A 23,931-nucleotide genomic window follows, 5' to 3' on the forward strand; every position below is an offset into this window, starting at 1 on the left:
GGTATTTATTTATTGTACTATGATGATGATACTACTAACCACAGACATTTATTGAGCACATTAATATTCTTCCATACAGCATCTTGTTTCATTCCTTCCCCACAAGGTTTGAATTGTTAATATCCCATTTTATAGATGGCAATATTGAGATTTAACAGCAATAGATAACCTTCTTAAGTTCATAGTGAATGATAGGGCATTTAAATTTATTGAATGGCTTTAGTTTGTTTGACAGTTATGTTCTAGGTATACAGCATGTTCTTGGAGGTTGACAATTTATATAGTCCACATTCCTTCATGTAATTCAGTTTTAGAAATTATCACATATGCAGATGAGTTTGGGTTTTATTTTTTTATTTTTTGGGGGGGGGTATCAGGGATTGAACTCAGGGCCAGTTGGACACTGAGCCACATCCCCAGGCCTATTTTGTTTTTTGTTTGTTTTTTTTTAGAGACAGAGTCTCACTGAGTTGCTTAGTGCCTCAATGTTGCTGAGGCTGGCTTTGAACTCTCCATCCTCTTTTCTCAGCTCCTGAGCCACTGGGATTAGAGATGTTCACCACAGTGCCCGGCAAGTTATTATTTTTTTAAAATATATTTTTTTTAGTTATTCATGGGCACAATATTTTTACTTTATTTATTTTTATGTGGTGCTGAGGATCGAACCCAGGGCCTCACATGTGCAAGGCGAGTGCTCTCCCACTGAGCCATAATCCCAGCCCCAAGTTTGGGTTTTATAAAGAATGAAGATGTGGGCCATTTCTTTTCCTAAAAATTGCCACCCTGACTCTCTTTTGACTCTAAAATCTATATCTTTTTTATATATAGTATTTACGAAAGAGAAAGGGTAGCTATATTAATTTCAAACCCAAGTTTGGGTTTTATAAAGAATGAAGATGTGGGCCATTTCTTTTCCTAAAAATTGCCACCCTGACTCTCTTTTGACTCTAAAATCTATATCTTTTTTATATATAGTATTTACGAAAGAGAAAGGGTAGCTATATTAATTTCCTGACTTCAGAGTAAGGAAAATAACCAGGGACAAAAAGATTACATGAAGTTAAAGCACTACTATGACATATTTGTTGGAGATTTGTAGTGATGCAATTTAAGAAACCTCACAGATAAAGATTTAGACTTTTCTAAAAATTTACAGTGCTAAATAATACATTAAAAACTTGTGCAGCCAAATGAAATTAGGTTCTATGAGTAATCCCCTAGATAAATGTGCAACCCCAGCTCAGTGTTTTGGGGGTTCCTTTTGATTGAACCCAGGGTCACTTAACCACTGAGCCATATACCCAGCTCTTTTTATTTTTTAAATGTTTGAGACATGGTCTTGCTGAGTTTCTAAGGGCTTCCCAAATTGCTGAGACTGACCATGAATTTTGATCCTCTTGCCTCAGTCTTCTGAGCTGCTGGGATTATAGGCATGTGCCACCACTCCCAGAAAATTGGGTGTGAGAGTTAAGAGTTGCTCTTTGGATTCTTTTTCACTCCCTAAATGCTTCCCCTTTAAAAAAGAAATTTTTATAAGATCTCACAGACGTATTATAAGATATGATAGAAATGACACTTATTTAGGGGAAGTATAGCCAGACTCACCAGTTAGTAGGGAATAAAACAACATCCTTGAAAGCTCTCTGAAAAAATATAAACTTTTCAAAGTTTATAGTATAAAAAACTTACATTGTTCTTCATATTTGGCATATTTTTTGTGCAAAATTCTTGTGTTCAAATTTGTTTTTTTAAGGGAATTACATAATATGAATTAGTAATAATATAACTAAAAAATGAGAGTGGATGGAGGATCATTTATAATTGGCATCAGGAGCACATAGTAATCTAAAAAACACTTGATTCCGAGTTTAACTAGAATAGCCTAAAATAAACTTGCATTCCTAGTTGGATTATTACATTTTCATTTAAATATGTTTAATGTTCTTTCTGTTTTCTTTAGGGATAAGTAGTGAAAAAAAAATCATTCAGTTCCTGGAACATTATCCAAATTTGTATCTGGCTTAACACATCCGACCTTGCACTCTTCAGAGGAAGTGAACACATGTTCTATGAGTAATCCCCTAGATAAATCTGCAGCCCAGCAAAGGAGCAATAAGATCAAATTCCAGTGGTTTTTTTTTTTTTTGCACTGAAATGACATTAAATTCAAAAATTACATTAACAGGCTTCCGCCCTTTAAGGTCGATTGCAGTCTGGTAGAGACTATCCAGGGGAGGAGATGTGGCAAGTTGACAGTGGTGGTGATGATGATAGTTGGTGATGTTGGAATAGTTGGTGAGAGTATAAGGAATGGACCTATGATAGCCACTTTGAAAGTTTTTTCCCATTGTAGTCTGCTTTTTTTTGTCAGTTCTGCCCCATGAACATGAATAATAGGTGGTTGTAGCCTTCCCTATATGTGATGCCAATCAAAAATTTAGGAAAAATTACTCCTGATCCTTTTGGTACCTTTCCTCTTTAATGTTAATAGGTATAGGGTTGGAGGCGCAGCTCAGTGGTAGAGCACTTGCTTAGCATGGTTGAGGTCCTGGGTTTGAACCCCAGCACTGCAAAAAAAAAAAAAAAAAAAAAAAGCAAATGAAAAACCCTAGGAGAGAAACTCAGTTGAGATCTTAAGACTAATTAAAAATACTTTTTTTCCCCCTATAGCTTAAAGAAAAATGAAGCATTCCACTTATTTTTAAAATGGGGAAGTGAGAACATAAAATTCTTTAGCTGAACTCCTGACCTTTGGGGAGAGGATTGTTCCTTGGGTTGTGCCCTTAGTGAACTAGATTACCCTTTGGGCCAAATCTTCAGTATGTGGTTTTCTAGCCTTGACTCTAATTTAGCCCTTCTCAGCCTAAGCACCATTCATTCACATTTAGGGCTAATCATTCTTTGTTCCAGGAACTGTCCTGTTCATTTTAAGATATTTTAGCAGCATTCCTAGCCTCCACTATAAGGCAGTAACAGCCCTCCTACTCCATTTGTCACAACTAAAAACATCTCCAGATACTGTGAAGGGGGAGGGAACAGCTCTATGGGATCCCCTGCCTCTGCTTTGAGAATCATTGCTTTTGGTGGGCATTTGTTGATAAAGAATATTTTCCAAGTTTTAGTTTTATTTTTAAGCGTTTTGTCCAGTTGCAAGTATTTTGGTATAACAGACTTTAGTTTTAAGAACTGTAAAAATAATCTAGGAACACATTGCTACTTTGGAAGTGGAGGACAGGGTCTTTCCTTGATTTGAGACATTATGACCTTTGAGTGCTTGAGGACAGTGTTTTCAGACGGCAAGTGGGGACCCGTTCGTGTGTCATGAAATCATTTTGTGGGTCGGGACTAGGTATGTTAAAGTGCATAGGGCCATAGCATAAAATGTTATTTCTTACTTTGGAATAACAAAAACATATGAAGCTAATGGCTTAGTGCATACGCCCAACCTTCTCTTTCAAATGGAAATATTCTAAACATATGAGCCTGTAGTAGTATGTGACAGTTAAGCCATTTATCTAGTTAGATTAAACTTATCAAACATTCCTTGAAATATGAAACATTCAGATCTATTCATTCATCTATTCATTGAAACATTCATCTATTCATTGTAGTGGATTAGAGACTCGTCTTTGGTTTCTGGTGCATATTGTTATTCTTACAAGATGAGGAAGCACTGAACTCCATCACATATTTTAGAACATTCTTGGCACATTACTTGTGGACTGTTCATGCCCTCTCTTCCCCTAAACAAGATTCTGCAAAAAGACAGCTCCATTTTAATTGTCCTGTTCATCAGTGTGCATACAAAAGTTCTGTTTTCACCAGCTGGTATTTATTTTAACATTTGTAGAAATTGGTTTTATGATAGAAAGGACAAGAAATGTTGTGTTTTGAAAATCAAATATAAACAGGAACATAAAGCCATCTAAAAATTACTTCTAACATTCTGCTTGTACTTTTTTTTTTGCAAAAGCTTATTTTTGAATAAACATAGATTGAAATTAGGGAATACATTAAATGAGATGATTTGTCATTATAATGTGATAGTTCCAGCTGTTCAGAGGTGATTCTTGACTTTGTGAGATTTATCAACACATTCAATTGCTGAAAAAGCTGCCTTAGCTTCTGTTTATGTGAAAAAACACCTATTTTGAGTGATTTTATTTATTGTGTGGTTATTTTTTTGAAGATTGGAACACTTTCAGGAAGCATATTTTCATTTGCTGAGTAGTAAAAAAAACATTTTAAACTAGTTTTATCTTCTTGAAAATTCTGTGTTAGGATCATTGTTTTTTCTTTTTAAGGAAAAATGTTAATGATTGTTCAAAAGATTTTTTGTATTTCAATTTATTTTCACAGTGGAGGCTTTTATCTGTTTTTAATATAGTTGATATTCAGCAGAGATATTGTTTTCATGATAGTTTTAGGAGAAATTTGTGGGGTTTTATTTTTTTCATTGTCTAAACATCCTTTTATATTTGTGAAAGATCAGTGGGTATGGTGCACAATAAACCACATTTATTTCATTCTGCCCTTGTATATATTTATATTATTGAGTTACTGTGCCTAGTTCTTATGTGTGAAATGTAAGCAAGTGTAGAAGGTAGCTGAGGTTTTATATAAGAGATACTTGAAAACAGATATCTAGTATTAGTCTTTAAAAGTACACTAAGGAGCAATAAAAATATGAATTTGGAAATATAATTTCTTTATAAGTAGAGGATATGAGTTTTTAAGTATTGTCATAAGAATTTAGGTGCAGAAGCTGGATATGGTAGTATACACCTGTAATCCCAGCATCACTGGTGGCTGAGGTATGAGCATCGCAAGTTTGGGACCAGCCTTAGCAATTTAGCAACACCCTGTCTCAAAATAAGTAAGGAGGACTTTGGATGTAACTCAGTGTTATAATAAACTTAATCATAAAGTGCTCCTGGGTTTGATCCCTAATACCAAAGTGGGGAGGGATGCAGAATTTAGGTGTGTATTTGTCAGCACTATACTGTTCTTAAAAACAGTAAATCAAGATAATAGAAAATTTTGGTACAGCCATTTTAGTCCATAGTTAAGACCCCAGCAGTGTTATTTTATTCTTCTTCTTTTTTTTTTTTTTTTTTAACGGGGTTTGAACTCGGGGCTTTGCTAATGCAAGGCAGACACTGCCACTGAGCTATATCCCAGCCCCAGTGTTACTTTTAATCTACTTTTTGTGTAATTCCAAAACGTGATTTTAAATAACTCAAAATTTTAAAGAAGAAAATGCTATTATTTTAAAAGATACATTTGTTATCCTACTATAAATTCATTTGAATGTGATTATTAATGTTAAACAGTGCAGTTGGAGTTGTGGCTGAACCTTCTAAGTGAACATTTAATTAATGCCTCCTTCTGGATTCTGAGTAAAGAAAAATAATAAACTTTATCATAAAGTGGAGAATGCAAATATTTCATCCTTACAAATAGTATGCTATGTTGCCTAAGTTTTACATACAGTTTCTAAAGAAATTTCTGGAGCAAATAATACCTCTACCAAAGTATAAAAATCACTTTTCCTAGTTTCAAAAAAAAAAAAAATCATTTAACTTTAACTTCCTTCTCTTCATTTGATAAATAAAAAAGACTTTGGGGGAGGGGCTACCAAACAGTCAAATTTCAATATAATATAAATTAACCTTCATTAAATATTGTTTTAATGCCTTCAGAAAGGGATGGCTTGCAGTTTGTAATATAATCAATAATCTACATAATCTTTATATTAATTTTTTTAGAAATGATTTTGGCAACTTGAGATGTTTATGATTGAAGCTGATTAAATATTTTGATTTTTACATTTACTTTGAACAAGTTCTATGAATTAATATTCTTTTGAAGTTTGAATTTATTATCATGTTTGTATATTTATTGCTATGTTATGTTTACTTTTTATTTTGCTCAGATTAAAGAATTCTTTGAATTTATAAATTGTATTGATAATCATTAATTATTTTGACCAAATTTGACCTCTCTTGGCTCCTATGAGTGGATATGCTAGGTAGTATGTCATCTGTTGTATCTTCTGTTAAAGTATTGGTAGTATAATATATCTAACGTCATACATAGTTTTAAATCTTCACAAATCCTGACTAAGACATGAAAGATGTGAGAACAATTTCTTTCTTTTTTTTTTTTTAAAGGTGATGGATGTGGACATACCGTATTAGGCCCTGAGAGTGGAACCCTTACATCCATAAACTACCCACAGACCTATCCCAATAGCACTGTTTGTGAATGGGAGATTCGTGTAAAGATAGGAGAAAGAATTCGCATCAAATTTGGTGATTTTGATATTGAAGATTCTGATTTTTGTCACTTTAATTACTTGAGGATTTATAACGGAATTGGTGTCAGCAGAACGGAAATAGGTAGGACGTTCTTAAAAATGTATTTTATACTATCTTATTTCTTCAAGTTTTAAAATTAAAGTAGTTTTTATATTCAACATTGAATAATTATGCTGCATAATATGATATGTGAAAAATTATTAAAAATGTGTAGAAATCTAAACTTTGAATCTTCTTTTGGTAAGGGAAGGTTCTTGTTTATTTACTTTCCTAATAAGCCTATGTTGGTACCTTTGCATAAGATGCTATTGTACTACTTCTAAGAAGGAAGAGGTTAATTGTCTCATTTTTTATGTTTTCTTTGATTATTTCATTTACAGTTGAAACATATAAGCATAATTCATGCTTAGGTGAATAAGAGCACGGATGGGTTTTAGATAAAGCTTCTTGAAGCTTGACACTGCTGTTAGCTTGCTGTGTGACCTCGGGCAGATTTTCTGATCTATTTTCTCACTTGCAAAATAGGAAACAAACTAGTATGTGTAAATGTATTTAGAATAATACTTGACAGATGTTTAGTAAATAGCTGCTGTCATTGTTCCTTAAAAGCAGTGGTTCTCTAACTCGATGTTATTATAAAAACTTTCCAGGAAAATCTACTTTGCAGACAGGATTTAGAACCTTCACCATTTTCTGAAGCAATAAGGGGAAAATTTTGTAAGGCTATCTTGGTGAGCTAACATTATGAAATTAGAACTTTTGAATTCTCTGTGAGTTTATCTGGAAACATTTACTAGTTCCAGTATGTAAAGTATCTTTCAGAACTGTAGTAGGAAACCAGAATCTTGTTAAGTACCATACTGTGGTTGTCATCTGACTTCTCCATCACTGCCTAAATTTTTCACCTCTCCTCTGCTTTTTGGCCTCTTATCCCCTAGAGGAAAAACTCTTGCCCCCATTTGCTTGTTGATGATTGGTAAACTCTATTGCCTTTCAGTCAACTCTTAATTAATCTGGTAGCTTGGTCACTACCTACATAATTCTAGCTGTATGTGGTGCTGGGTGAATTCTCAGGAGCACAAATTGCCTGAGAATGTAGAAATACTGTGACTTTAACATTAGAAGACAACTAGATAGTATGTACCTGCCAAGGATGCAGTCAGGACAGAGCACCACCTGGGCGGTCTCAACAGGTTATAAAGAAAGATGAGGCCTGACCTGGGCAAACCTCTAGCACTTTACAGGAAATAAAGGAGATGGAGAAATACATTATGCTGACTATAAGGACTAAATTTAAAATTGGAGAAATTTTGTAAAAGAAATGACCTAGTTTCTTCAATATATAATTGGCATTTAAAAAATGGAAAGCAGAGGAAAGAGAGGGAACTCTGTAAAGTGATATGTACCTTCCAAAAGTATGTGTGAGCCTTGTTTGAATCTTGATTCAATCTAACTCACAGAAGACATTTTTAAGATTATCAGAGGGACTGTGGCTGTGGCTCAGCGGTAGAGCACTTGCCTAGCATACATGAGGGCCCTGTGTTTATCCCCATCACTATTAAAAAAAGAAAAGAAAAGGAAAATTACCAGAAATTTTAAGAGGAATTGGGCATTTGGTGATAGTAAAAAATGATTATATTAGATGTGATTATGTTATCATTGATTTTTAAAATCTGAGTTTTTGGAAGCATTCTGAAGTTCAATTGAAATGTGTAGGATTTATTTTTAAATATTTCAGGAAAAAAGGTACAAGGATAAGCAAACAATACATTGCTGAAACTCTGTAATGGATACATGGGATTTGTTATGCTCTTGTAGTTTTGAAAATTCCCACGATACAATGGTTATTAAAAAAAAAGGAAACTAAAAGTGGTATACATTTGGACAGTAAATAGTAGCAGAGTGACATGGGAAAATTTGGGGTGCCCATTTTAAATTGCACACTGTATGTATTCTGCTCACAGCTTCAGGAGGTCCTTCTTCTGGTAACTGAACCTGACCAGACTTCACAGGTATCTTCCACATCTTGTGGAGGTTAAATGAAATGATACATTGCAGTTTCTGGCCTGTAACAGGTGTTTAATAAATCTCAGCTGTTTCTTATTTCCATTGCGTGTGCTTCTTTTTCTGTCTTCTCATGAGTATGTACAAACCTGCCTAAAGATCACGTGGGTTAAATTATGACGGTTCCTGTTGGATTTTAGACTGTGACACCCCTCAGCTGCCCCCATCACCACCTACCATATACTCTCTGGCCTTCCATTTTAATACAGTCTATGGTTAGTGGTAGGAAGGTAACAGATAAAGATCATTCTAGAATAGTTGTTTAATATTCTAGTTAGGGTACATCTGGAGAGAATTTTAGAATAGAAACAAATGTATTGTGAACTTTGAGGGTCTAGTGATAATGTTAGTGAATCTTTTCCCCTTCATACTCTTCTTACTGTCCCTTCAAAACAGTGGCAGGCCAAAATGAGCTCTGTTTCCCTATGTTTCCATTTAGATTTTACATGTATGGGTGTTAGTTTTATGGATTTTTCTTCCTGAGAGATGGTATTATGGAATAATCATAAAAAGAAATGAATAGGAGAATTTCTCAAGCAATGACTTTTTAAAATCACAAACTTATTAGAATGTATTTCAGGTGGTGGGGCACAGTGGCTCACGCCTGTATCCCAACAGCTTAGGAGCTGAGGCAGGAGGATCAAAAGTTCAAAGCCATCCAGCCTCAGCAACTTAGTGAGGCCTAAGAAACTCAGTGAGACTCTGTCACTTAAAAAAAAAAAAAAAAAAAAAAGGCTGGAGATATGGCTCAGTGGTTAAGTGTCCCTGGCTGGGTTCAATCTCTGGTACAAAACAAAACAAAACACCAAAACCAAAGCCAAAAACTATATACACAGAGCACACACACACATACACATTTCAAATAATTAGGCATTTTTGGTTTACTTGGCAGTTGGGCAGTTATTTTGTATACTCTGAGAGAGGGATAATGTGTTGTTTTATTTAATAACATGACTTTATTTTGATTTTATATATTAGTTTCATAGAGACACATAGATAAACAAGGTGTGTTTAATGATACTTTTAGGACTGGCTCTCTATATCTGAATTCTGTCCTTTTAGCTACATCATATTAGAATGAGAATTTCATTAAGCCTTGCATTTTTATCTTTCCTTTTTGATTGTTCTTTAATTCCTATGTCTTAGTTGCTCTGTAAAAGTGGAAATTAAAGTTTAAAAATTATGAATCTTAATTTTTTCTGTGTATATGCAAATGTATATTAACTATTTGCAACTTGCTTTCCCCTCAGTATTTAGATGTCTTTTCAAATCGGTTCACAGACAGCTATTGCCATCATTCCTCCCATATATAGTATTGATAATTAGTCCAAATTTGTACCTTTTCCCACATAGTGTATGGGAATAATGTATGAGATTTGAGCTGGGGTCTATTTGTCAGTAAAATTCATAATCTCTACCATAGATAACCTTACCAATGTTTACAATCTAGTTTCCTCACCCCAAACTGTTGAACTAGCAACATTGTTTAGTGAACATTAACTTTTTCTTTTAGATGTTTATTTTGACATAGTTTCTGACTTAATAGAAAAGTTGCAAGAAAGAGATAAAGAATTTCCACATACTTTTCACCTAGATTTTCCTAATATTTCTCCTGTTTTCTTTACCCTGCCCCATAAATAGATATCTTTTTTTTCCTAGACAGTTTGAGAATAAGTTTCAGATGTGATGTCCCCTTATCTCTGGATGCTAAAGTGTTTATATCCTTAAAAGTATGGCATTCTCTTTACATAACCACAGAACAGTTATTAAAATAAAGGAAATTAGCATTGATGTAGTAGTAAGCTGTAACCTTACTTAGATTTCTTCAGTTGTTCAAATATTGTGCTAGATTGCGAAAGAAAATCCCAGATATTTTATTCAGTTTATCTCATCCTTTTAGTCTTCGTTATTCTGGAGATGGTTAAAGGGGAAGACAATAGTTCCTGGGTTTCCCATTGTGTTTCATGATGTTGACATTTTTTGAGCAATGGGGGGGGGGCAATTGTTTCATAAAGTGTTCCTTAATTTGGTCTGTCGGATGCTGCCTCAGGTTATGGACTTTGGCAGGAGCAAAAGATGTTATGTTCTTGGTGCATCATATCACGGTGCATAATGTTGATTTGTCCCATTACAGGTACTATTAACTTTGATTTCTTGGCTAAGGTGATGTCTTCTAGGTTTTTACATTATACCTATGTTTTTCTTCATAATGAATACATATCGTATGAAACTCTGAAATGATGTGAATTCCTCATAGTCATAAATTTGCACCCACTAGCTGAAGAAGAGTGCTTTCCCTTTTGCCTATTTGTTTATATCATGTGGAGTCAGTGGACTCTTGCAAATGCATGGCTACTAACCCTTTACTATTATTATTTATTTTAATGCTCAAATTGTTCCAAATTTCCAGTGGCAGCCTCTGCAAGCTAACTATGATGTACTGATCATGCTTTAAGTACTTCCTTACATTTTGGCTCAGGACATTCTAGATTTATCTTGTATTTTCCTTTCCCGGTCTTGCAGTTATCCATTTCCTTAAGGAACCCTATTCTTTTCTGTGTAGAATATTAGAAATCCATGTTTGGTTACTAGGTTTAGATCAATGGAGATGTCATGTCCTATTAACAGATGGATTTAGTAAATATATGTAAATACATCTATACACATACATACATTATTATCTATATTTGTCTACTTATGTTATTAAAACAATAGTCTGTAACTTTAACCCTAACCCTTACTTTAATCCTTATCCAACATTATAGGATTCATTCTATTCTTTTCCTGTTTATATTTGTAACTCATTTCTCTGACAGTGAGATATCTAACGTCTATTATCTACAGTATATTTATTTACTTGTTCAGTGCTGTAACCAGAAAGTTAAGTATTGCTAACCCTTGGCTCCACATGAAAGGAACTTGCTACTTAGAATTCACATTTCTGTAGTCTACCCTTGGGACATTATTGTCTCAATACTGTTTTCAAAGATTATGTGGACTGATTCTATCCCACTATTTCTACACCTTCAGTATGGTTTTGTTATTCATTTGAAGTATGGTTTGGTTCATTTGCTTCTATTCATATTCCATTATAGTTTTCTCCTTCCATTCTTGTCTTTTTCTTTGTTGAGAATATGAAACAGTAACATGGTTTTCAAAGTTAAATCTGACTAAAAGTTATACTTAGATAAATGTCATTCCATTTCTTCTATTCTTTCTACCTAACCTTTACCTACTTCTGTAGCTGACAAGTAGCATGTCTTTGTTTCATCTCTTCGCTGGTTATTTTTTTTTTTTTTGTACAAGTGACACATTGTTCCTTTCTCCTTTTTTCTACAAAGCTAACATGCTGTCAATACTCTTTTGTTCTCTGCCCACCCACCTCCTTACATACTTAATATATCCTGGAAACCATTCCTTATTGCTTTGTAGAGAGCAGCCTCATAATTTTGTGGTGATGTAGAGCTCTGTAGTGTGGACATACCACAGTTACTCTTTTATAAATATATTGGTTGCTTCCAATGTTTTACAGTTACAGAGTTTGATTTTTGGAGGTGATTTCAGAGTAGAATCCTGACATGCAATTGCTGATCTAAAAGTAAAATGTATGTGAAGTTTTGTTAGATATTCCCCTCTATACAGTTGTGCCATTTTGCATTTCCATCAGCAATGCATAAAAATGTCATTTTCCCATCAGCCTTCCCAACACTGTATTGTCATGCTTTTTAAATTTTGCCAATTGATAGGTGAGAAATAGTATGCCAGTGTAGTTGTAATTTTTATTACCTTGAGGAAAATTGAACTTTTTTTCATATGTTGAAGGTGTCTGTGTGTGTGCATATTCTTGTTTTTTGCCTATTTTCAGTAGTTTCTTTTTAATCTTTGCATATCACAGGTTTTAGGAAATTATTATCTTTAATGGTTATTAATCTATATGTGTTATGTGATGCAAATAATTTCTACTAGTTTTTCTATTATCTTTTGACTGTTTCTTGGGCTTTTGTGTTTGTAGGGGGTATTTATCATGTAAACTTTAAAAAATGTAATAATATTCATCAATTTTGTTCTATTGCATCTGGATTCTAACTTATAATTAGAAAGCCTCTCCCTATATCCCAGTTAAAGATGAATTTGCCCATTTTTTTTTAACACAACCATATTGTCTTACTTTCTTATGTTTAGATCCTTGGTACATTTGGGGTTTTTTCCCTTTGATATGAAATATAGATTTAATTGTATGTTTTCCATATAACTTATCACTTGTCCCACCACCGTGCTTTTAAACTTTTATCTTTGACCTAGCAGTTACAAATACTGCCTTTATCATACACTAAGTTTCTATCTGGGTTTATTTCTGGATTTTCTTTTCTTTCACTGGTTAATCTATTCACATTGCATACCAGAATCTCACAGGTTTTTAAAATGGTAACTGTTAATGTTTATTAACTGTACAGATGAATGGATTTCACTGTGATGTTTCATACATGTATATACCATGCTTTATGAGCACCTTCTCTAATACTTCCCCTTCTACTTCTGGATAATCTTTTTTTTTTTTCAAGTCTATATAATCAGAGAAGACATGCGACAACTAGTCTTTTTGTGTTTGGTTTGTTTTGCTTAACAGTGTTCTCCAGTTCCATTCATTTTCCTGCAGATGATAGGATTTCATTCTTCTTTATGGCCAAATAATGCTCCATTGTGTTTATATGTGCTATATTTTCTTTATTTAGTTATGTGCTCACTGACACTTAGACCATCTTGTAGAAAGTGCTGCAGTAAACATGGGCATACAGGTATCTCTCTTATATGCTGACTTCATTTCCTTTGGGTATATACCCACAGGTTGGATCATGTGATTTAAAAAAAAAATTAAGAAACCTTAGTATTATTTTCTATAGTGTACTACTTTATATCCCCACCAGATGTGTGTATAAGTTCCTTTTTCTCCAAAGTTTCACCAGCATTTCTCATTTCTCTCTCTTTCTTGATGTACATATATGTACACACATATACACACAAACACTTATGATAGTTATTCTGATTGGAGTGAGTTGGCATCTCAATGTTGTTTTGATGTTCATTTTCCTGATAGGTTGAAATATTGAGCATTTTTCATATATTTATTGGCCAATTGTACGTTCTTTTAAGTTTTAATTTCATTTTTGAAATACTGGGGTTTGAACGCAGGGCACTCTTATCACTGAGCTATATCCCCAAATCTTTTTTTGAGACAGAGTCTTGCTTAGTTGTTGAAACTAGACTTGAACTTGAAATCCTCCTGTGTCAGTCTCATAAATTACTAGGATTACAGGTGTGTGCCACTGCACCTGGATCACTTATACTTATTTTGAGAAGTATCTGTTCAGGTCATGTGTCTACTTTGTTAATTGGATTAGTTTTGTTGCTATTGTTGCGGCTGCTGTTAACTTTTGGAGTTCTTTATTCTGGGTATTCTCTGTCAGATGAATAGCAGGCAAAGATTTTCTCTCATATTGTAGATTTTCTTTTCACTATGTTGATAGCTTTCTTTACTTGCACATGCTTTCAGTTTGATATAATCCCATTTGTGTTAAGTCTTACTTTTGTTTCCTGAGCTGTAAGAGTCCTATTCAGGAAATTTTTTCTCCTGTGCTTTCTTTTAGTAGCTCATTTACTAAGGTCTTGATCCATTTTGAGTTGATTTTTATACGTTGTGAGAGATAGAGGGTCTAGTTTCAATCTTCTATGTATGAATAGCTATTTTTGCCCAGCACCATTCCTTAAAAGGCTGTCTTTCCTTCAATATATGTTTTTGGAACCTTCATCAAGAATCAGATGCCTGTAGATGCATGGATTTATTTTGGAGTCAACTATTCCATTGTTTTTATGCTATTTTGTTAGACTGGCCTTGTGGTGTGTTTTGAAATCAGGTATTGTGATGGCCCTAACATTGCTCTTCTCCTTCAGGATTGCTTTGCCTCTTCCAGGCCTTTTCCTCCATGCAAATTTTAAGACTGTTTTTTTCTAGTTCTGTGAAGAATGTCATTGATATTTTGATGAGGATTGCACTCAATCTGTAGATTGCTTTTCATGATATGTCCATTTTGTGGATATTGATTCTTCATGAATATGGTAGTCTTTCCATCTTCTGAGGTCTTCTTCAATTTAGTCTGTGTTTTATAATTTTCACTATAGAAATGTTTCACCTCCTTAGTAAAATTTACTCCTAAGTGTTTTTATTTTGTGAGACTATTGTGAATAGAGTAGTTTTCTTGATTTCTTTTTTAATAGATCAGTATTGAAGATAAGAAAGCTATTGAATTTTGTGTGTTGGTCTTGTATCATGCTTCTTTGCCGAATTTGTTTATCTAGAAGTCTTCTGGTGGAGTTTTCTGGGTCCTCTATTTATAGAATCATGTAATCAGCATAAAGAGATAGTTTGACTTTTTCTTTTCCTATTTATATCCCTTAGTTTCCTCCTCTTCCCTGATTACTCTGGCTAAAGTTTTAGAAACTGTATTGTATGGGAGTGGTGAGAATGGACATCCTTGTCCTGTTCCTGATTTTGGAGGAAATACTTTTTCTCTGTTAATTATGATGTTAGTTTGGGGTTTGTTTAATGTAGTTTGCTAATATTTTATAAAGGATTTTTTTTTTTTTTAAATCTAAGTTCATGAGGAATACTTGTCTGTAGTTTTCTTTCCTTGCTGTGTCTTTATCTGGTTTTGGTATAAGAGTGATAATGGCTTCATAGAATGAGTTTTGAAATGTTACCTTCCTTTCTGTTTAAGGAAGATTGGCTTTAGTTCTTTAAATATGAGTTAGAATTCAACTGAGAATATCTGGTGCTGAGCTTTTATTTTCTGGAAAGTTTTTAATTGTTGTTTTAACTTTATTGCTTGACTTTGGTCTGTTAAGGTTTTCAGTATCCTCTTGGTTCAATCTGGGTAGGTTATGTATACCTAGAAATTTGTCAATATCATCTAGATATTCCAACTTATTGAAATATAAGTTTTCAAAATAGTCCCTAAAGATCCTCTGGATATCAGAAGTTTCTGTGATGATATCTCCTTTTTCATCTCTAATTTCATTAATTTCATCTCTAATTTCATTTTTATATCTTTTTATTGGATTATTCCCTTTACCAGTAAGTAATGATCATCCATGTCTCTTCTGATTCTTTTTTTGAGTTGTTTTGTTTGTTTTTTGAAATCTGCTTTGTCAGATATGAGAGTAGCTACTGCTTTTTGTTTTGAGCCTCCATGGGATACCTAATTTAATTAATTCTTTATTTCAAAGACTGTTGTCAATATTCAGTATCAATACAGTTATACTATTAGTTTCTCTTTCTCCCAGCTGGCCCTAAAGAGACCATAATGAAGGAGAATACATTTTAAGCCAATAAGAAGCAAAGTTTTAAAATAATGTACAACTTTATAAGTTTTGTACATAAGCCATTCAAGATTCTGTAGCACTGACTGGTACAAAGCACAAAGAGATGTCACTTTTAGATACAGCAGCTTCAGATCCAGAAAAAGATGATGAGTTGAGTTTCATATGGCTAAATCAGTGGCAAAAACATAATTTTCTTTCTTTTTCAAAGAGGCAGGAGAGCAATCACACGGTCACCTCAAGATTAAGAGGCCCATGATCTATTCTGTGGACAGTTGAGAAGAGGGTAGAGATGGGATAAAAATTTGGTCTCAAGGCTAAGGATGTGCTCATTGGTAGAGCACTTACCCAAACATATATGAGGCCCTGGGTTCGATACCCAACACCACAAAAACAAAAAGTCTCAGAGGTCTCATCATCTTAATTTGATAATTTCTAATGAAAAATATAAAAGAAGAATAAAGTTGTCTAAAGATACCTTAAAGCTAAACAAACAACAACAACAAAAGAAAAGAAAATACGTGATTCCCCTTGGAATCAGGATTTTGGTTTGCCTGGTAGTTTGCACAGAACAATGAGGTTTTCTCTGAGCTCTGTTTGACTCCCAGTAAGGCAGGCACATTCCTTTTTTTATCCTCTCTGGAGAGGAAAACATGGATTATGCTGGAAAGTTACCTTCCAAAAATGAGAAGAGAATTAGATTGCTGCTTCAGAGCTATGGAAATAATTTAGAATGTTTTACAAATGGTTACTGTAACCAAAAAAAAATAATAATAATAATAATAATTGCAAAATGTGTACATCACAACATGCTTTTAAAGACACTTCGCATTGTACTCACATTCCCTTAAATGTTGTACCCAAAGGTTCTTGGCCTCTAACCCTCTTTGGTAAGAAGCTGAGACCCTTTGGTGAAAAAGACAAAGGGATCGGGGTACAGGGAATGTTTAAAGGAGAAAGCAGCCTTACAGTTAAAGATCACCCCTCAGTTTCAAGGTCAGCTTTGGGCTGGCTGGCCGGGTCAGAGGGAGGAGCAGCAGCTCTATATCCCATTCAGGTCAAGCAGAGTATGAATTGTAGGATTGGATTTTTTATTTGACATTTTTTTAAAATATAAAGCACTTAATACTATAACCTTTCTTCTGTGTTTATGTGGTTTGTATAATTTTTCCTTTTAGTTGATTTCTAATTTCATACCGTTATGATCTGATAAGATGCGTGGGATAATATCCTTTTTTTTTTCGCATTTGCTATTACTTGTTTTGTGATCCAAAATGGACTATTTTGGAACAGCTCTCATGAATTGCTGAGAAGAAATTGAATTCATCTGTTGTTGGATGAAATGTTCTATAGATGGCTGTTAGTTCATTTGAAGTATAGTATCATTTAGGTCAAATAAGTCTTTCTTGATTTTATGTGTGAATGACCTGTCTATTGGTGAGAGGCCGTTGAAATCACTCAGTATTATTGTATTAAAGTCTGTCTAGGACTTTATTGTCAAGGAGTGTTTATTTTATGTAATTAGGTGTGCTGATATTTGGGGCATAGATGTTTACCATTTTTATATCTTCTTATTGGATTATTCCCTTTACTAGTAAGTAATGATCATCCATGTCTCTTCTGATTCTTTTTTAGGGTTGTTTGTTTTTTGAAATCTGCTTTGCCATATATGAGAATAGCTACTGCTTTTTGTTTTGAGACTCCATTTGCATGGGATACCTTTTTCTATCTTTTATTTTCAACTTTATGAATCTCTTGCAAACAATATATATTGGGTCTTGTTTTTATAATCTTTCTGCCAGTCTGTGTCTTTTAATTGGAGAATTGAGACCATTTACATTCAGAGATATTATGGAGAGATGCTTTTATTTCCAGCCATTTTAGCTTATTTCATAGAGTTAATTCATTCTTAAATTTTTATTAATTGCTCTTCTGGGAAGCTTTATCCATTTGAGAGCTCTGGAGTTTGCTTTTGAGCTCTTCTTTGTGTGGTATTTCTCTTTCATAGTTTTGGCTTAATATTCATGAATACCTTTAGTTTATCCTTATCATTGAAAGGTTTTATTTTACTTTTGATTCTCAAAGTTTTGCTGGGTATAGCAATCTTAGCCAGCATTTTTTCCCCCTTAGCATTTCCATTTTTTCATTCCTAGCCCTCCTGACTTTTAGAGTTTGAGTTGAGAAGTCAGAAATGAGCCTTATTAGTTTACCTTGAAATGAGACCTTCTTCTCTTGTGGCTTTTAATATTCTATTTTTATTCTCTGTACTAGGCATTTCAATTATGATGTGTCCTGGAGAGATTGTTTTTTATGTGTGGACATCCATCTTGTTCCTAAGATTTGGAAAATTTTCTATTTCACTGAAAAGATTTTTAATGCATTGCCTATATTTCTATGCCCTCTTCTATCCCAGTGATTCTTAATTTTGTTCTCTTCATGTTGTTCCCTGAGTGTTCTTATATTCTGATCTTGGTCTTTTGTTTACTGTTTACTGAGTGTTCAAACACCTGTCTTTGAGGCCTGACATTCTATTTTCTACAGAATCTAATCTATTGGTGATACTTTCAAGTGAATTGTTTATTTGATTTATTGTGTAATTTTTTTTTCCAGGAGTTCTGATTGGTTTTTCTTCAGTATCTCTCTTTTTCAAAATGATCTTTCATCTCCCATATTTGTTCTCTTAATTCATCCGCCTTAATTCATCTTTTAGCTCATTAATAACTTTAATAATCAATCAGTTTTAATTTTTTTTCTCAGAAATTTCATCCCCTTCCATGTCTGTGAGTTCCTTTGTTGGGTGATTGTAAGTTTTAGGAGGAGACTGTTTTGCCCATTTCCTCACATTTTCAGAGGTCTTAGACTTGGCCATCTGTTGAGATGTATTCATTTTTCTCTATTGTGAGAATGTCTTTTGGTGTGTATTTATCTTTTGTAATAAGTCATATGTTGTTGCTATCTCTTAGCTTTAACATGCAGGCTCAATGTAATCCAACTGTGAGTTTTCACCGCTAGTGCCCTTCTGTGGAAGAACTGCTTAATTCAGCACTGGAGAGCTATTGTAACACTGTGGGTTCCCTGAGCCATTATTTTGGAATCTTTCTCTGATTTTACTGTAGAAACCATTAGCTGTAGTGGACCAGATGTCCTTTTTCGGTTGTTTCTATTTGGGGCCTACTGATTGGTTTGGAGTTTTTGTCTTCCTTAGTCTGCATGTTAAAAAGTATTGCAGCTTAAGCCGGGTTGTGTGGAGCAAGGTGCACTGTACTGGACTAACTTGTAGGTCTACTTTAGTTACAAAATTTGTATCTTGTGAACTTGCAGTTTTCTGGTCACTGCCCAGCCCCTCGCAGAAAAAGGGGAAACGAGCAACAGCAACAACAGTGTTAATTTACAGCATTAAAATAAATGAACATACTTTATATACAGAGACACGAAAAATTGTGCTTATATGTGTAATAAGGATTGTAATGCATTCCACTGTTGTCGTGTATTTAAAAAATAAATAAATAAAATAATGGTGAAAATACACCCCCCCAAAAATGTCCAGTTCCTACTATGATGTGTATAGCACTAATTACCACAAAATGAAGAACAGTGGTTTCAGTATTAACCACATTAACTACAATAAATACCTGTAAACTAGATCTAGCATTAAAGTATACTTCAGATGCAAACTACAGCCTCCACAGTAATAACCACAACAACATGAATGGTGAAGGCCAGGAATTATATAAGCTAAATAGTTTTATAAAAGAGTAAAACTACAGTTCATTAAGAGGAAAAAAAATGGATTAGGAAGGCAAAAGAAAGTTTAAAATATTTATAAAGTGAAGAGGTAAAGCAGAAGAGGTAGCAAATGGAACAACTGAAATAAGTAACAAGAAGAAAGATTTTGCAAATTTGGCTATTGGAGGTAGAAGAAAGAATATTAAGAGAAACAAAAACAATAGCAAAACAGTCAAACCAAAAGAAATAACAAAATCCCTGATCCTCTTAAAGTCAAAAAAGTAGAATGACAAATGGGTGGAAACAAAAGTGAAGGAGGGGTGGGGAATTAGTGTGTGTCCAGGAACTAATTGGCACAAGAATGCAGAGGCATACACACACATGCACTTGATGGAAAGGAGAAAAATCTGAATGAAAATAAAGGGCCTCAACTGAGGTGGTCAGAGTGTTGACAAGGATGGAACTGCACTGCCTTTTTCATTCTTTTTCAGCATTTCATTCCCTCCAATATCTTTGGAATCAGTTGCTAGAGGGTTATAAACTTTAAGAGGTGTAATGTTTCCTTTTTTCATATTTCTTGTATTTCTCTGTTGAAATTTGAACATTCATGAAATGGTTATTCCTTCCACTTTTATTTGAGAGCCTTCCTACTAAGAAGCCTTACCTGATGAATTGGCTGGGGATTTCTGTTTGTTGTATGGGTGTTGAATTTAATTACAATTGAACTTCAGTTTTCCTATAGCTTCTTTGGATGTGAGTAGTGGCTTTTGGCACAGTGTGTACATGGCACAGCCTGAGAAACTTGCTTTTTCTGTTTTTGGGGTTTTTTTTGGGGGGGTGGACTTGCTTTTTCTGTTTTTTTTGGGGGGGGGTGTGGTTTAGACAGTGGAATAGATGGTGTATAACCCTTATGTTCTCTCTGCTGTTATTATAGGGGTGAATGTCCAGGATTGAGATTTTGGGCCCACCTTTGCCATGTTTACTTGGGGCTGGGTTCACAACTGAGGGATTTTATTTTCCCTGTCCTTTAGAGTATCCATCATGGTTTGAAAGAGATTAGGTCATGGCTGAAGTAAGATGGAATTTCTCTGAGCTTGGGTAGGAGTATAGCTTAGTGGAAAAGCACCCACCCAATGTGGTCAATGTACCACACTGATAAACTCCCAGTGCTTGATAAACCCCCAGTACTACATAGAAAAAAAACAAACAATAACATACAAGAAAAAAGAAAACATATTAGACAAATAAAAATAACAACGCAAAAGCAATAGAAAAGGGGCAACAATAATAAAAATCATCTACAAAGTTTTTAAAAAATAAAGAAAATTAATTTTTAAAAAAGAGGAAAGCAGAAGAATAATAAATAGATTCTTCACGAAAACAGCACTGACGAAAGTATTTGTATTCATAAAAATTAAGAATTTCTCATTGCTAGGCACTGTGGCACACATCTGTAATCCCATTGGCTCTGGAGGCTGAGGTAGGAGGATTGCAAGTTCAAAGCCAATCTCAGCAAAAGTGAGGCACTAAGCAACTCAGTGAGACCCTGTCTCTAAATAAAATTCAAAATGGGGCTGGGAATGTGGCTCAGTGGTTGAGTTCCCCTGAATTTAATTCCGAATACACCGCCCCTCCCCCCCAAAAAATATTTCTCCTCCACTGAGGTGCTCAGTTGTGTGGATAAGAGTAGATATTCACAAATTGTACAGATGTCTTTTTAGGCTCAGTTCTAGGGAAGAGAACAAAGGCTAAGGTTTTTCATCCCTCTTTTCTTTTTTAGTTTGTGGCCAGAGCCAGTTGGAATATCTCTCAGCTGCCCTGCACACCACAAAAGCGAGTGGAACTCAGAGCTTCACAGGCTAAGTTTTACTCTGAAGTTATTTTGGCTGCACACTGAGAACTGGCCGTATGAGTCACCAAGCTAGTAGAAAGTGTAGAACTTGTTTGGAGCGGTTCCCTCCAGTTCCCCTCACACTTTAAGGGCAGAGCTGATAGTTGACACTAAATATATCAATGACTCTGAGGCCTTTTGTGCCATGTACCCTGAAGTTGGAGAGCAGCCCTGTAGTCACAAGTATTTGTGCTGGGGGCAGCAGGCCTCATACCTCTAGTGTCCGGAGACGGCTTCTGCACAAAAATCATGTGCCAGTGCTTGTTCCCCTGGACTCCTGCCTCTGGCTTCCTAGACCATAGGTTTTAAAGGGTAAGCATCCTCTATTTCCTTTTGTGTCACACTTCAGTTTCCCACTGCAGAGGATTCTCAGCAGGTTTGTGTCAAACTGACTCTCAGGGCAGCTGCCTACTGCATAAGTACAGTAATATTGCCAACAGGACCTGGAGAAGAAAATACAGGTGCCTTTGATTCCCCAAACAGTAAGCTCCCATAAGGCTTTCTCAAGATGTCTCTTTGTTACAGTACCCTGAGATGGGTGAAGTATTTCTGTAGAACCAGTTTGCTGTGTAGATCCCAGGTCTACTGTCAGTTTAGAGTTTAGCGTTGCAAGTGCTGATTTGTGTGCTAATGATGGACCCTCGGACTCTCCCTTTTCATCTCTACCCCTCACTCTCTGCCATATGGTCAGTGCTGGGATGCTCCCTTTTTCACCTTCTATTCCAGTATTCAGAATCTCAGAGTTTCTCCAAGTGTCTGTATTCTTGTTGAACTTCAGCCTTCTCCTACAGTTACTGACTTTGATATCAATGCAGGTGCTTTCCAGTTATTTTGACTCCGTCTTGTGGGGGTCTTTTCCTCAGAACCTCAGTTTTAATTACAGAGGCTTTATAGTATGTTTTAATGCCTGACAAGTCTAGTCTGTTTTCAGAGATGTTCATTTGGCTATTCTTGCCTGTTTATTTACCCATAACAAGGTTAGTATCAACTTATATAAAAAAGTTTGTAGGTATTTTTATTAGGATTGTGTTGTTTATAAATTAGCTTTATGATGTCAAGTCATCCTGTTCAAGAACAACAGTTGTTTTTTGATGTCTTTCAGGAGTGTTAAGCTTTCTCATATAGGATTTTTTCTTAAATTTATTCCTAGATATCTTTACTTTGTAAGTGAAGGTGTTTTTGTGTTTGTTTTGACCTTATATCTTTTAACTGGTTCCTAATTGTGTGATGATTAGGGTTCTGTATGGTAATTTTATATTCTGCTACTTTACTCATTATTTTTATTGTTTCAGTTTTATGATTCACTTTCTAGGTGTATCACAGCTGTAAATAAAGATAGTTTTAATCCCTATTTTCTAATTCTTATGCCTGTGATAGAGTTATCTAATTACATTGGCTGATACCTCAAATTAAGTACAATATTAAATACTAGTGGAAATAGTGAACATCCTTTTCTTTTTCTGATCTTAGTGGATATGTTAAGGAAGTGACTTAGCTCAGGTTGCTGTAACAAAGTACCATAGATTGGGTTCCTTAAAAAAATACCAGTTTATTTTCTCAAAAGTTCTTGAAGCTAGAAACTAAATCAGGGTGCTGTCCAACCTGGTTTCTGATGGGGGGTTCTTTTCCTGGTTTTTCAACATAAATCTACTAGTATGGTATACTATATTAATGGGTTCCCTCATAGTGAACTCTTGCCAGCTGACCCCCTCTGATGAGATGAGCTGGGTTCAAAAGAGCTGGCTGCAACATTAAGATAAGAAAACGGCAAAGAAATCACGCCACACATGGACAGGAGTTTCTCAGATCAAGGGTAGGATGGCTCTGTGACTTAAAGGGTCAGCTGGGAAAGAGAGTGTGCACCTGGAATCTCTTTATTTTTATAGGGAGTACCCACAAAGGAGATTTGATGGAATGCTCTTTACCAAATAAGGCAGGGGATAAGAAATTTCAAAGGTGGAATCTAGCTTTTTGATGTCTTGTGGTCAGCAGATTGATTGACATCTTGGCAAGTTACACCCATCTTAGATGCTGTGTGGGTTCACAGGCAGTGGGAAAGGAGAGGCACACAGCCCAATCAGCATGCAGTGCCAGACCTGTCCCCTCAGATAGTTCAAATGAACATAGCTCACACTCACAGCCCATGGATGGCTCACAACAGTGAACCAAGTATGCATTTGTGAAATAAATACCACTTGGTTATGGTAAGTCATTCTTTCAATTAGGGATTGAATATGTTTTAGAATGCTTTATTTAGTATTTTTGCATAAATATTGATAAATCATATTAGCTTATAATTTATTTTGTATTATCTTTATTAGGTTGCTATTGATGTTACACATACATAGAGAAACAGCTATGAAGTTTTTTTCTCCTTTTGCATTCTAGTAAGAAATTTTATAGAGCATTTGAATAATCTAGAGTCTTAAATGTTTCACAGGAACCATCTGAGCCTGGTGCTTTTTGGTAGGGTAGTTATTAAATAACTTTCCTAATTTCTTCTAAGGAAATTGGTCTCTTTAAGCCTTCTATTCCTAATGGATTCAGTTTTAGTAA

At 34.7% G+C, this 23,931-nt stretch overlaps 1 protein-coding gene across 4 annotated transcripts in view; it reads left to right on the forward strand.

Annotated features, from left to right (window-relative positions):
- Positions 1-23,931, forward strand: part of Dcbld2 (discoidin, CUB and LCCL domain containing 2) — a 91,113-nt gene that overhangs the window by 13,046 nt on the left and 54,136 nt on the right. For 3 of the 4 annotated variants that reach the window (XM_078044399.1, XM_013362768.4, XM_005335067.5), the window contains exon 2: positions 6,174-6,401. The exons of the other annotated variant lie outside the window; for it this stretch is intronic. In XM_078044399.1, coding sequence (XP_077900525.1) covers positions 6,174-6,401 — 228 coding nt within the window. The remainder of the gene's footprint in view (positions 1-6,173; positions 6,402-23,931) is intronic. 4 annotated transcript variants of the gene reach the window in all.

Source organism: Ictidomys tridecemlineatus, chromosome 3 (genome assembly GCF_052094955.1).
Source record: "Ictidomys tridecemlineatus isolate mIctTri1 chromosome 3, mIctTri1.hap1, whole genome shotgun sequence".
Classification (NCBI taxonomy): domain Eukaryota; kingdom Metazoa; phylum Chordata; class Mammalia; order Rodentia; family Sciuridae; genus Ictidomys; species Ictidomys tridecemlineatus.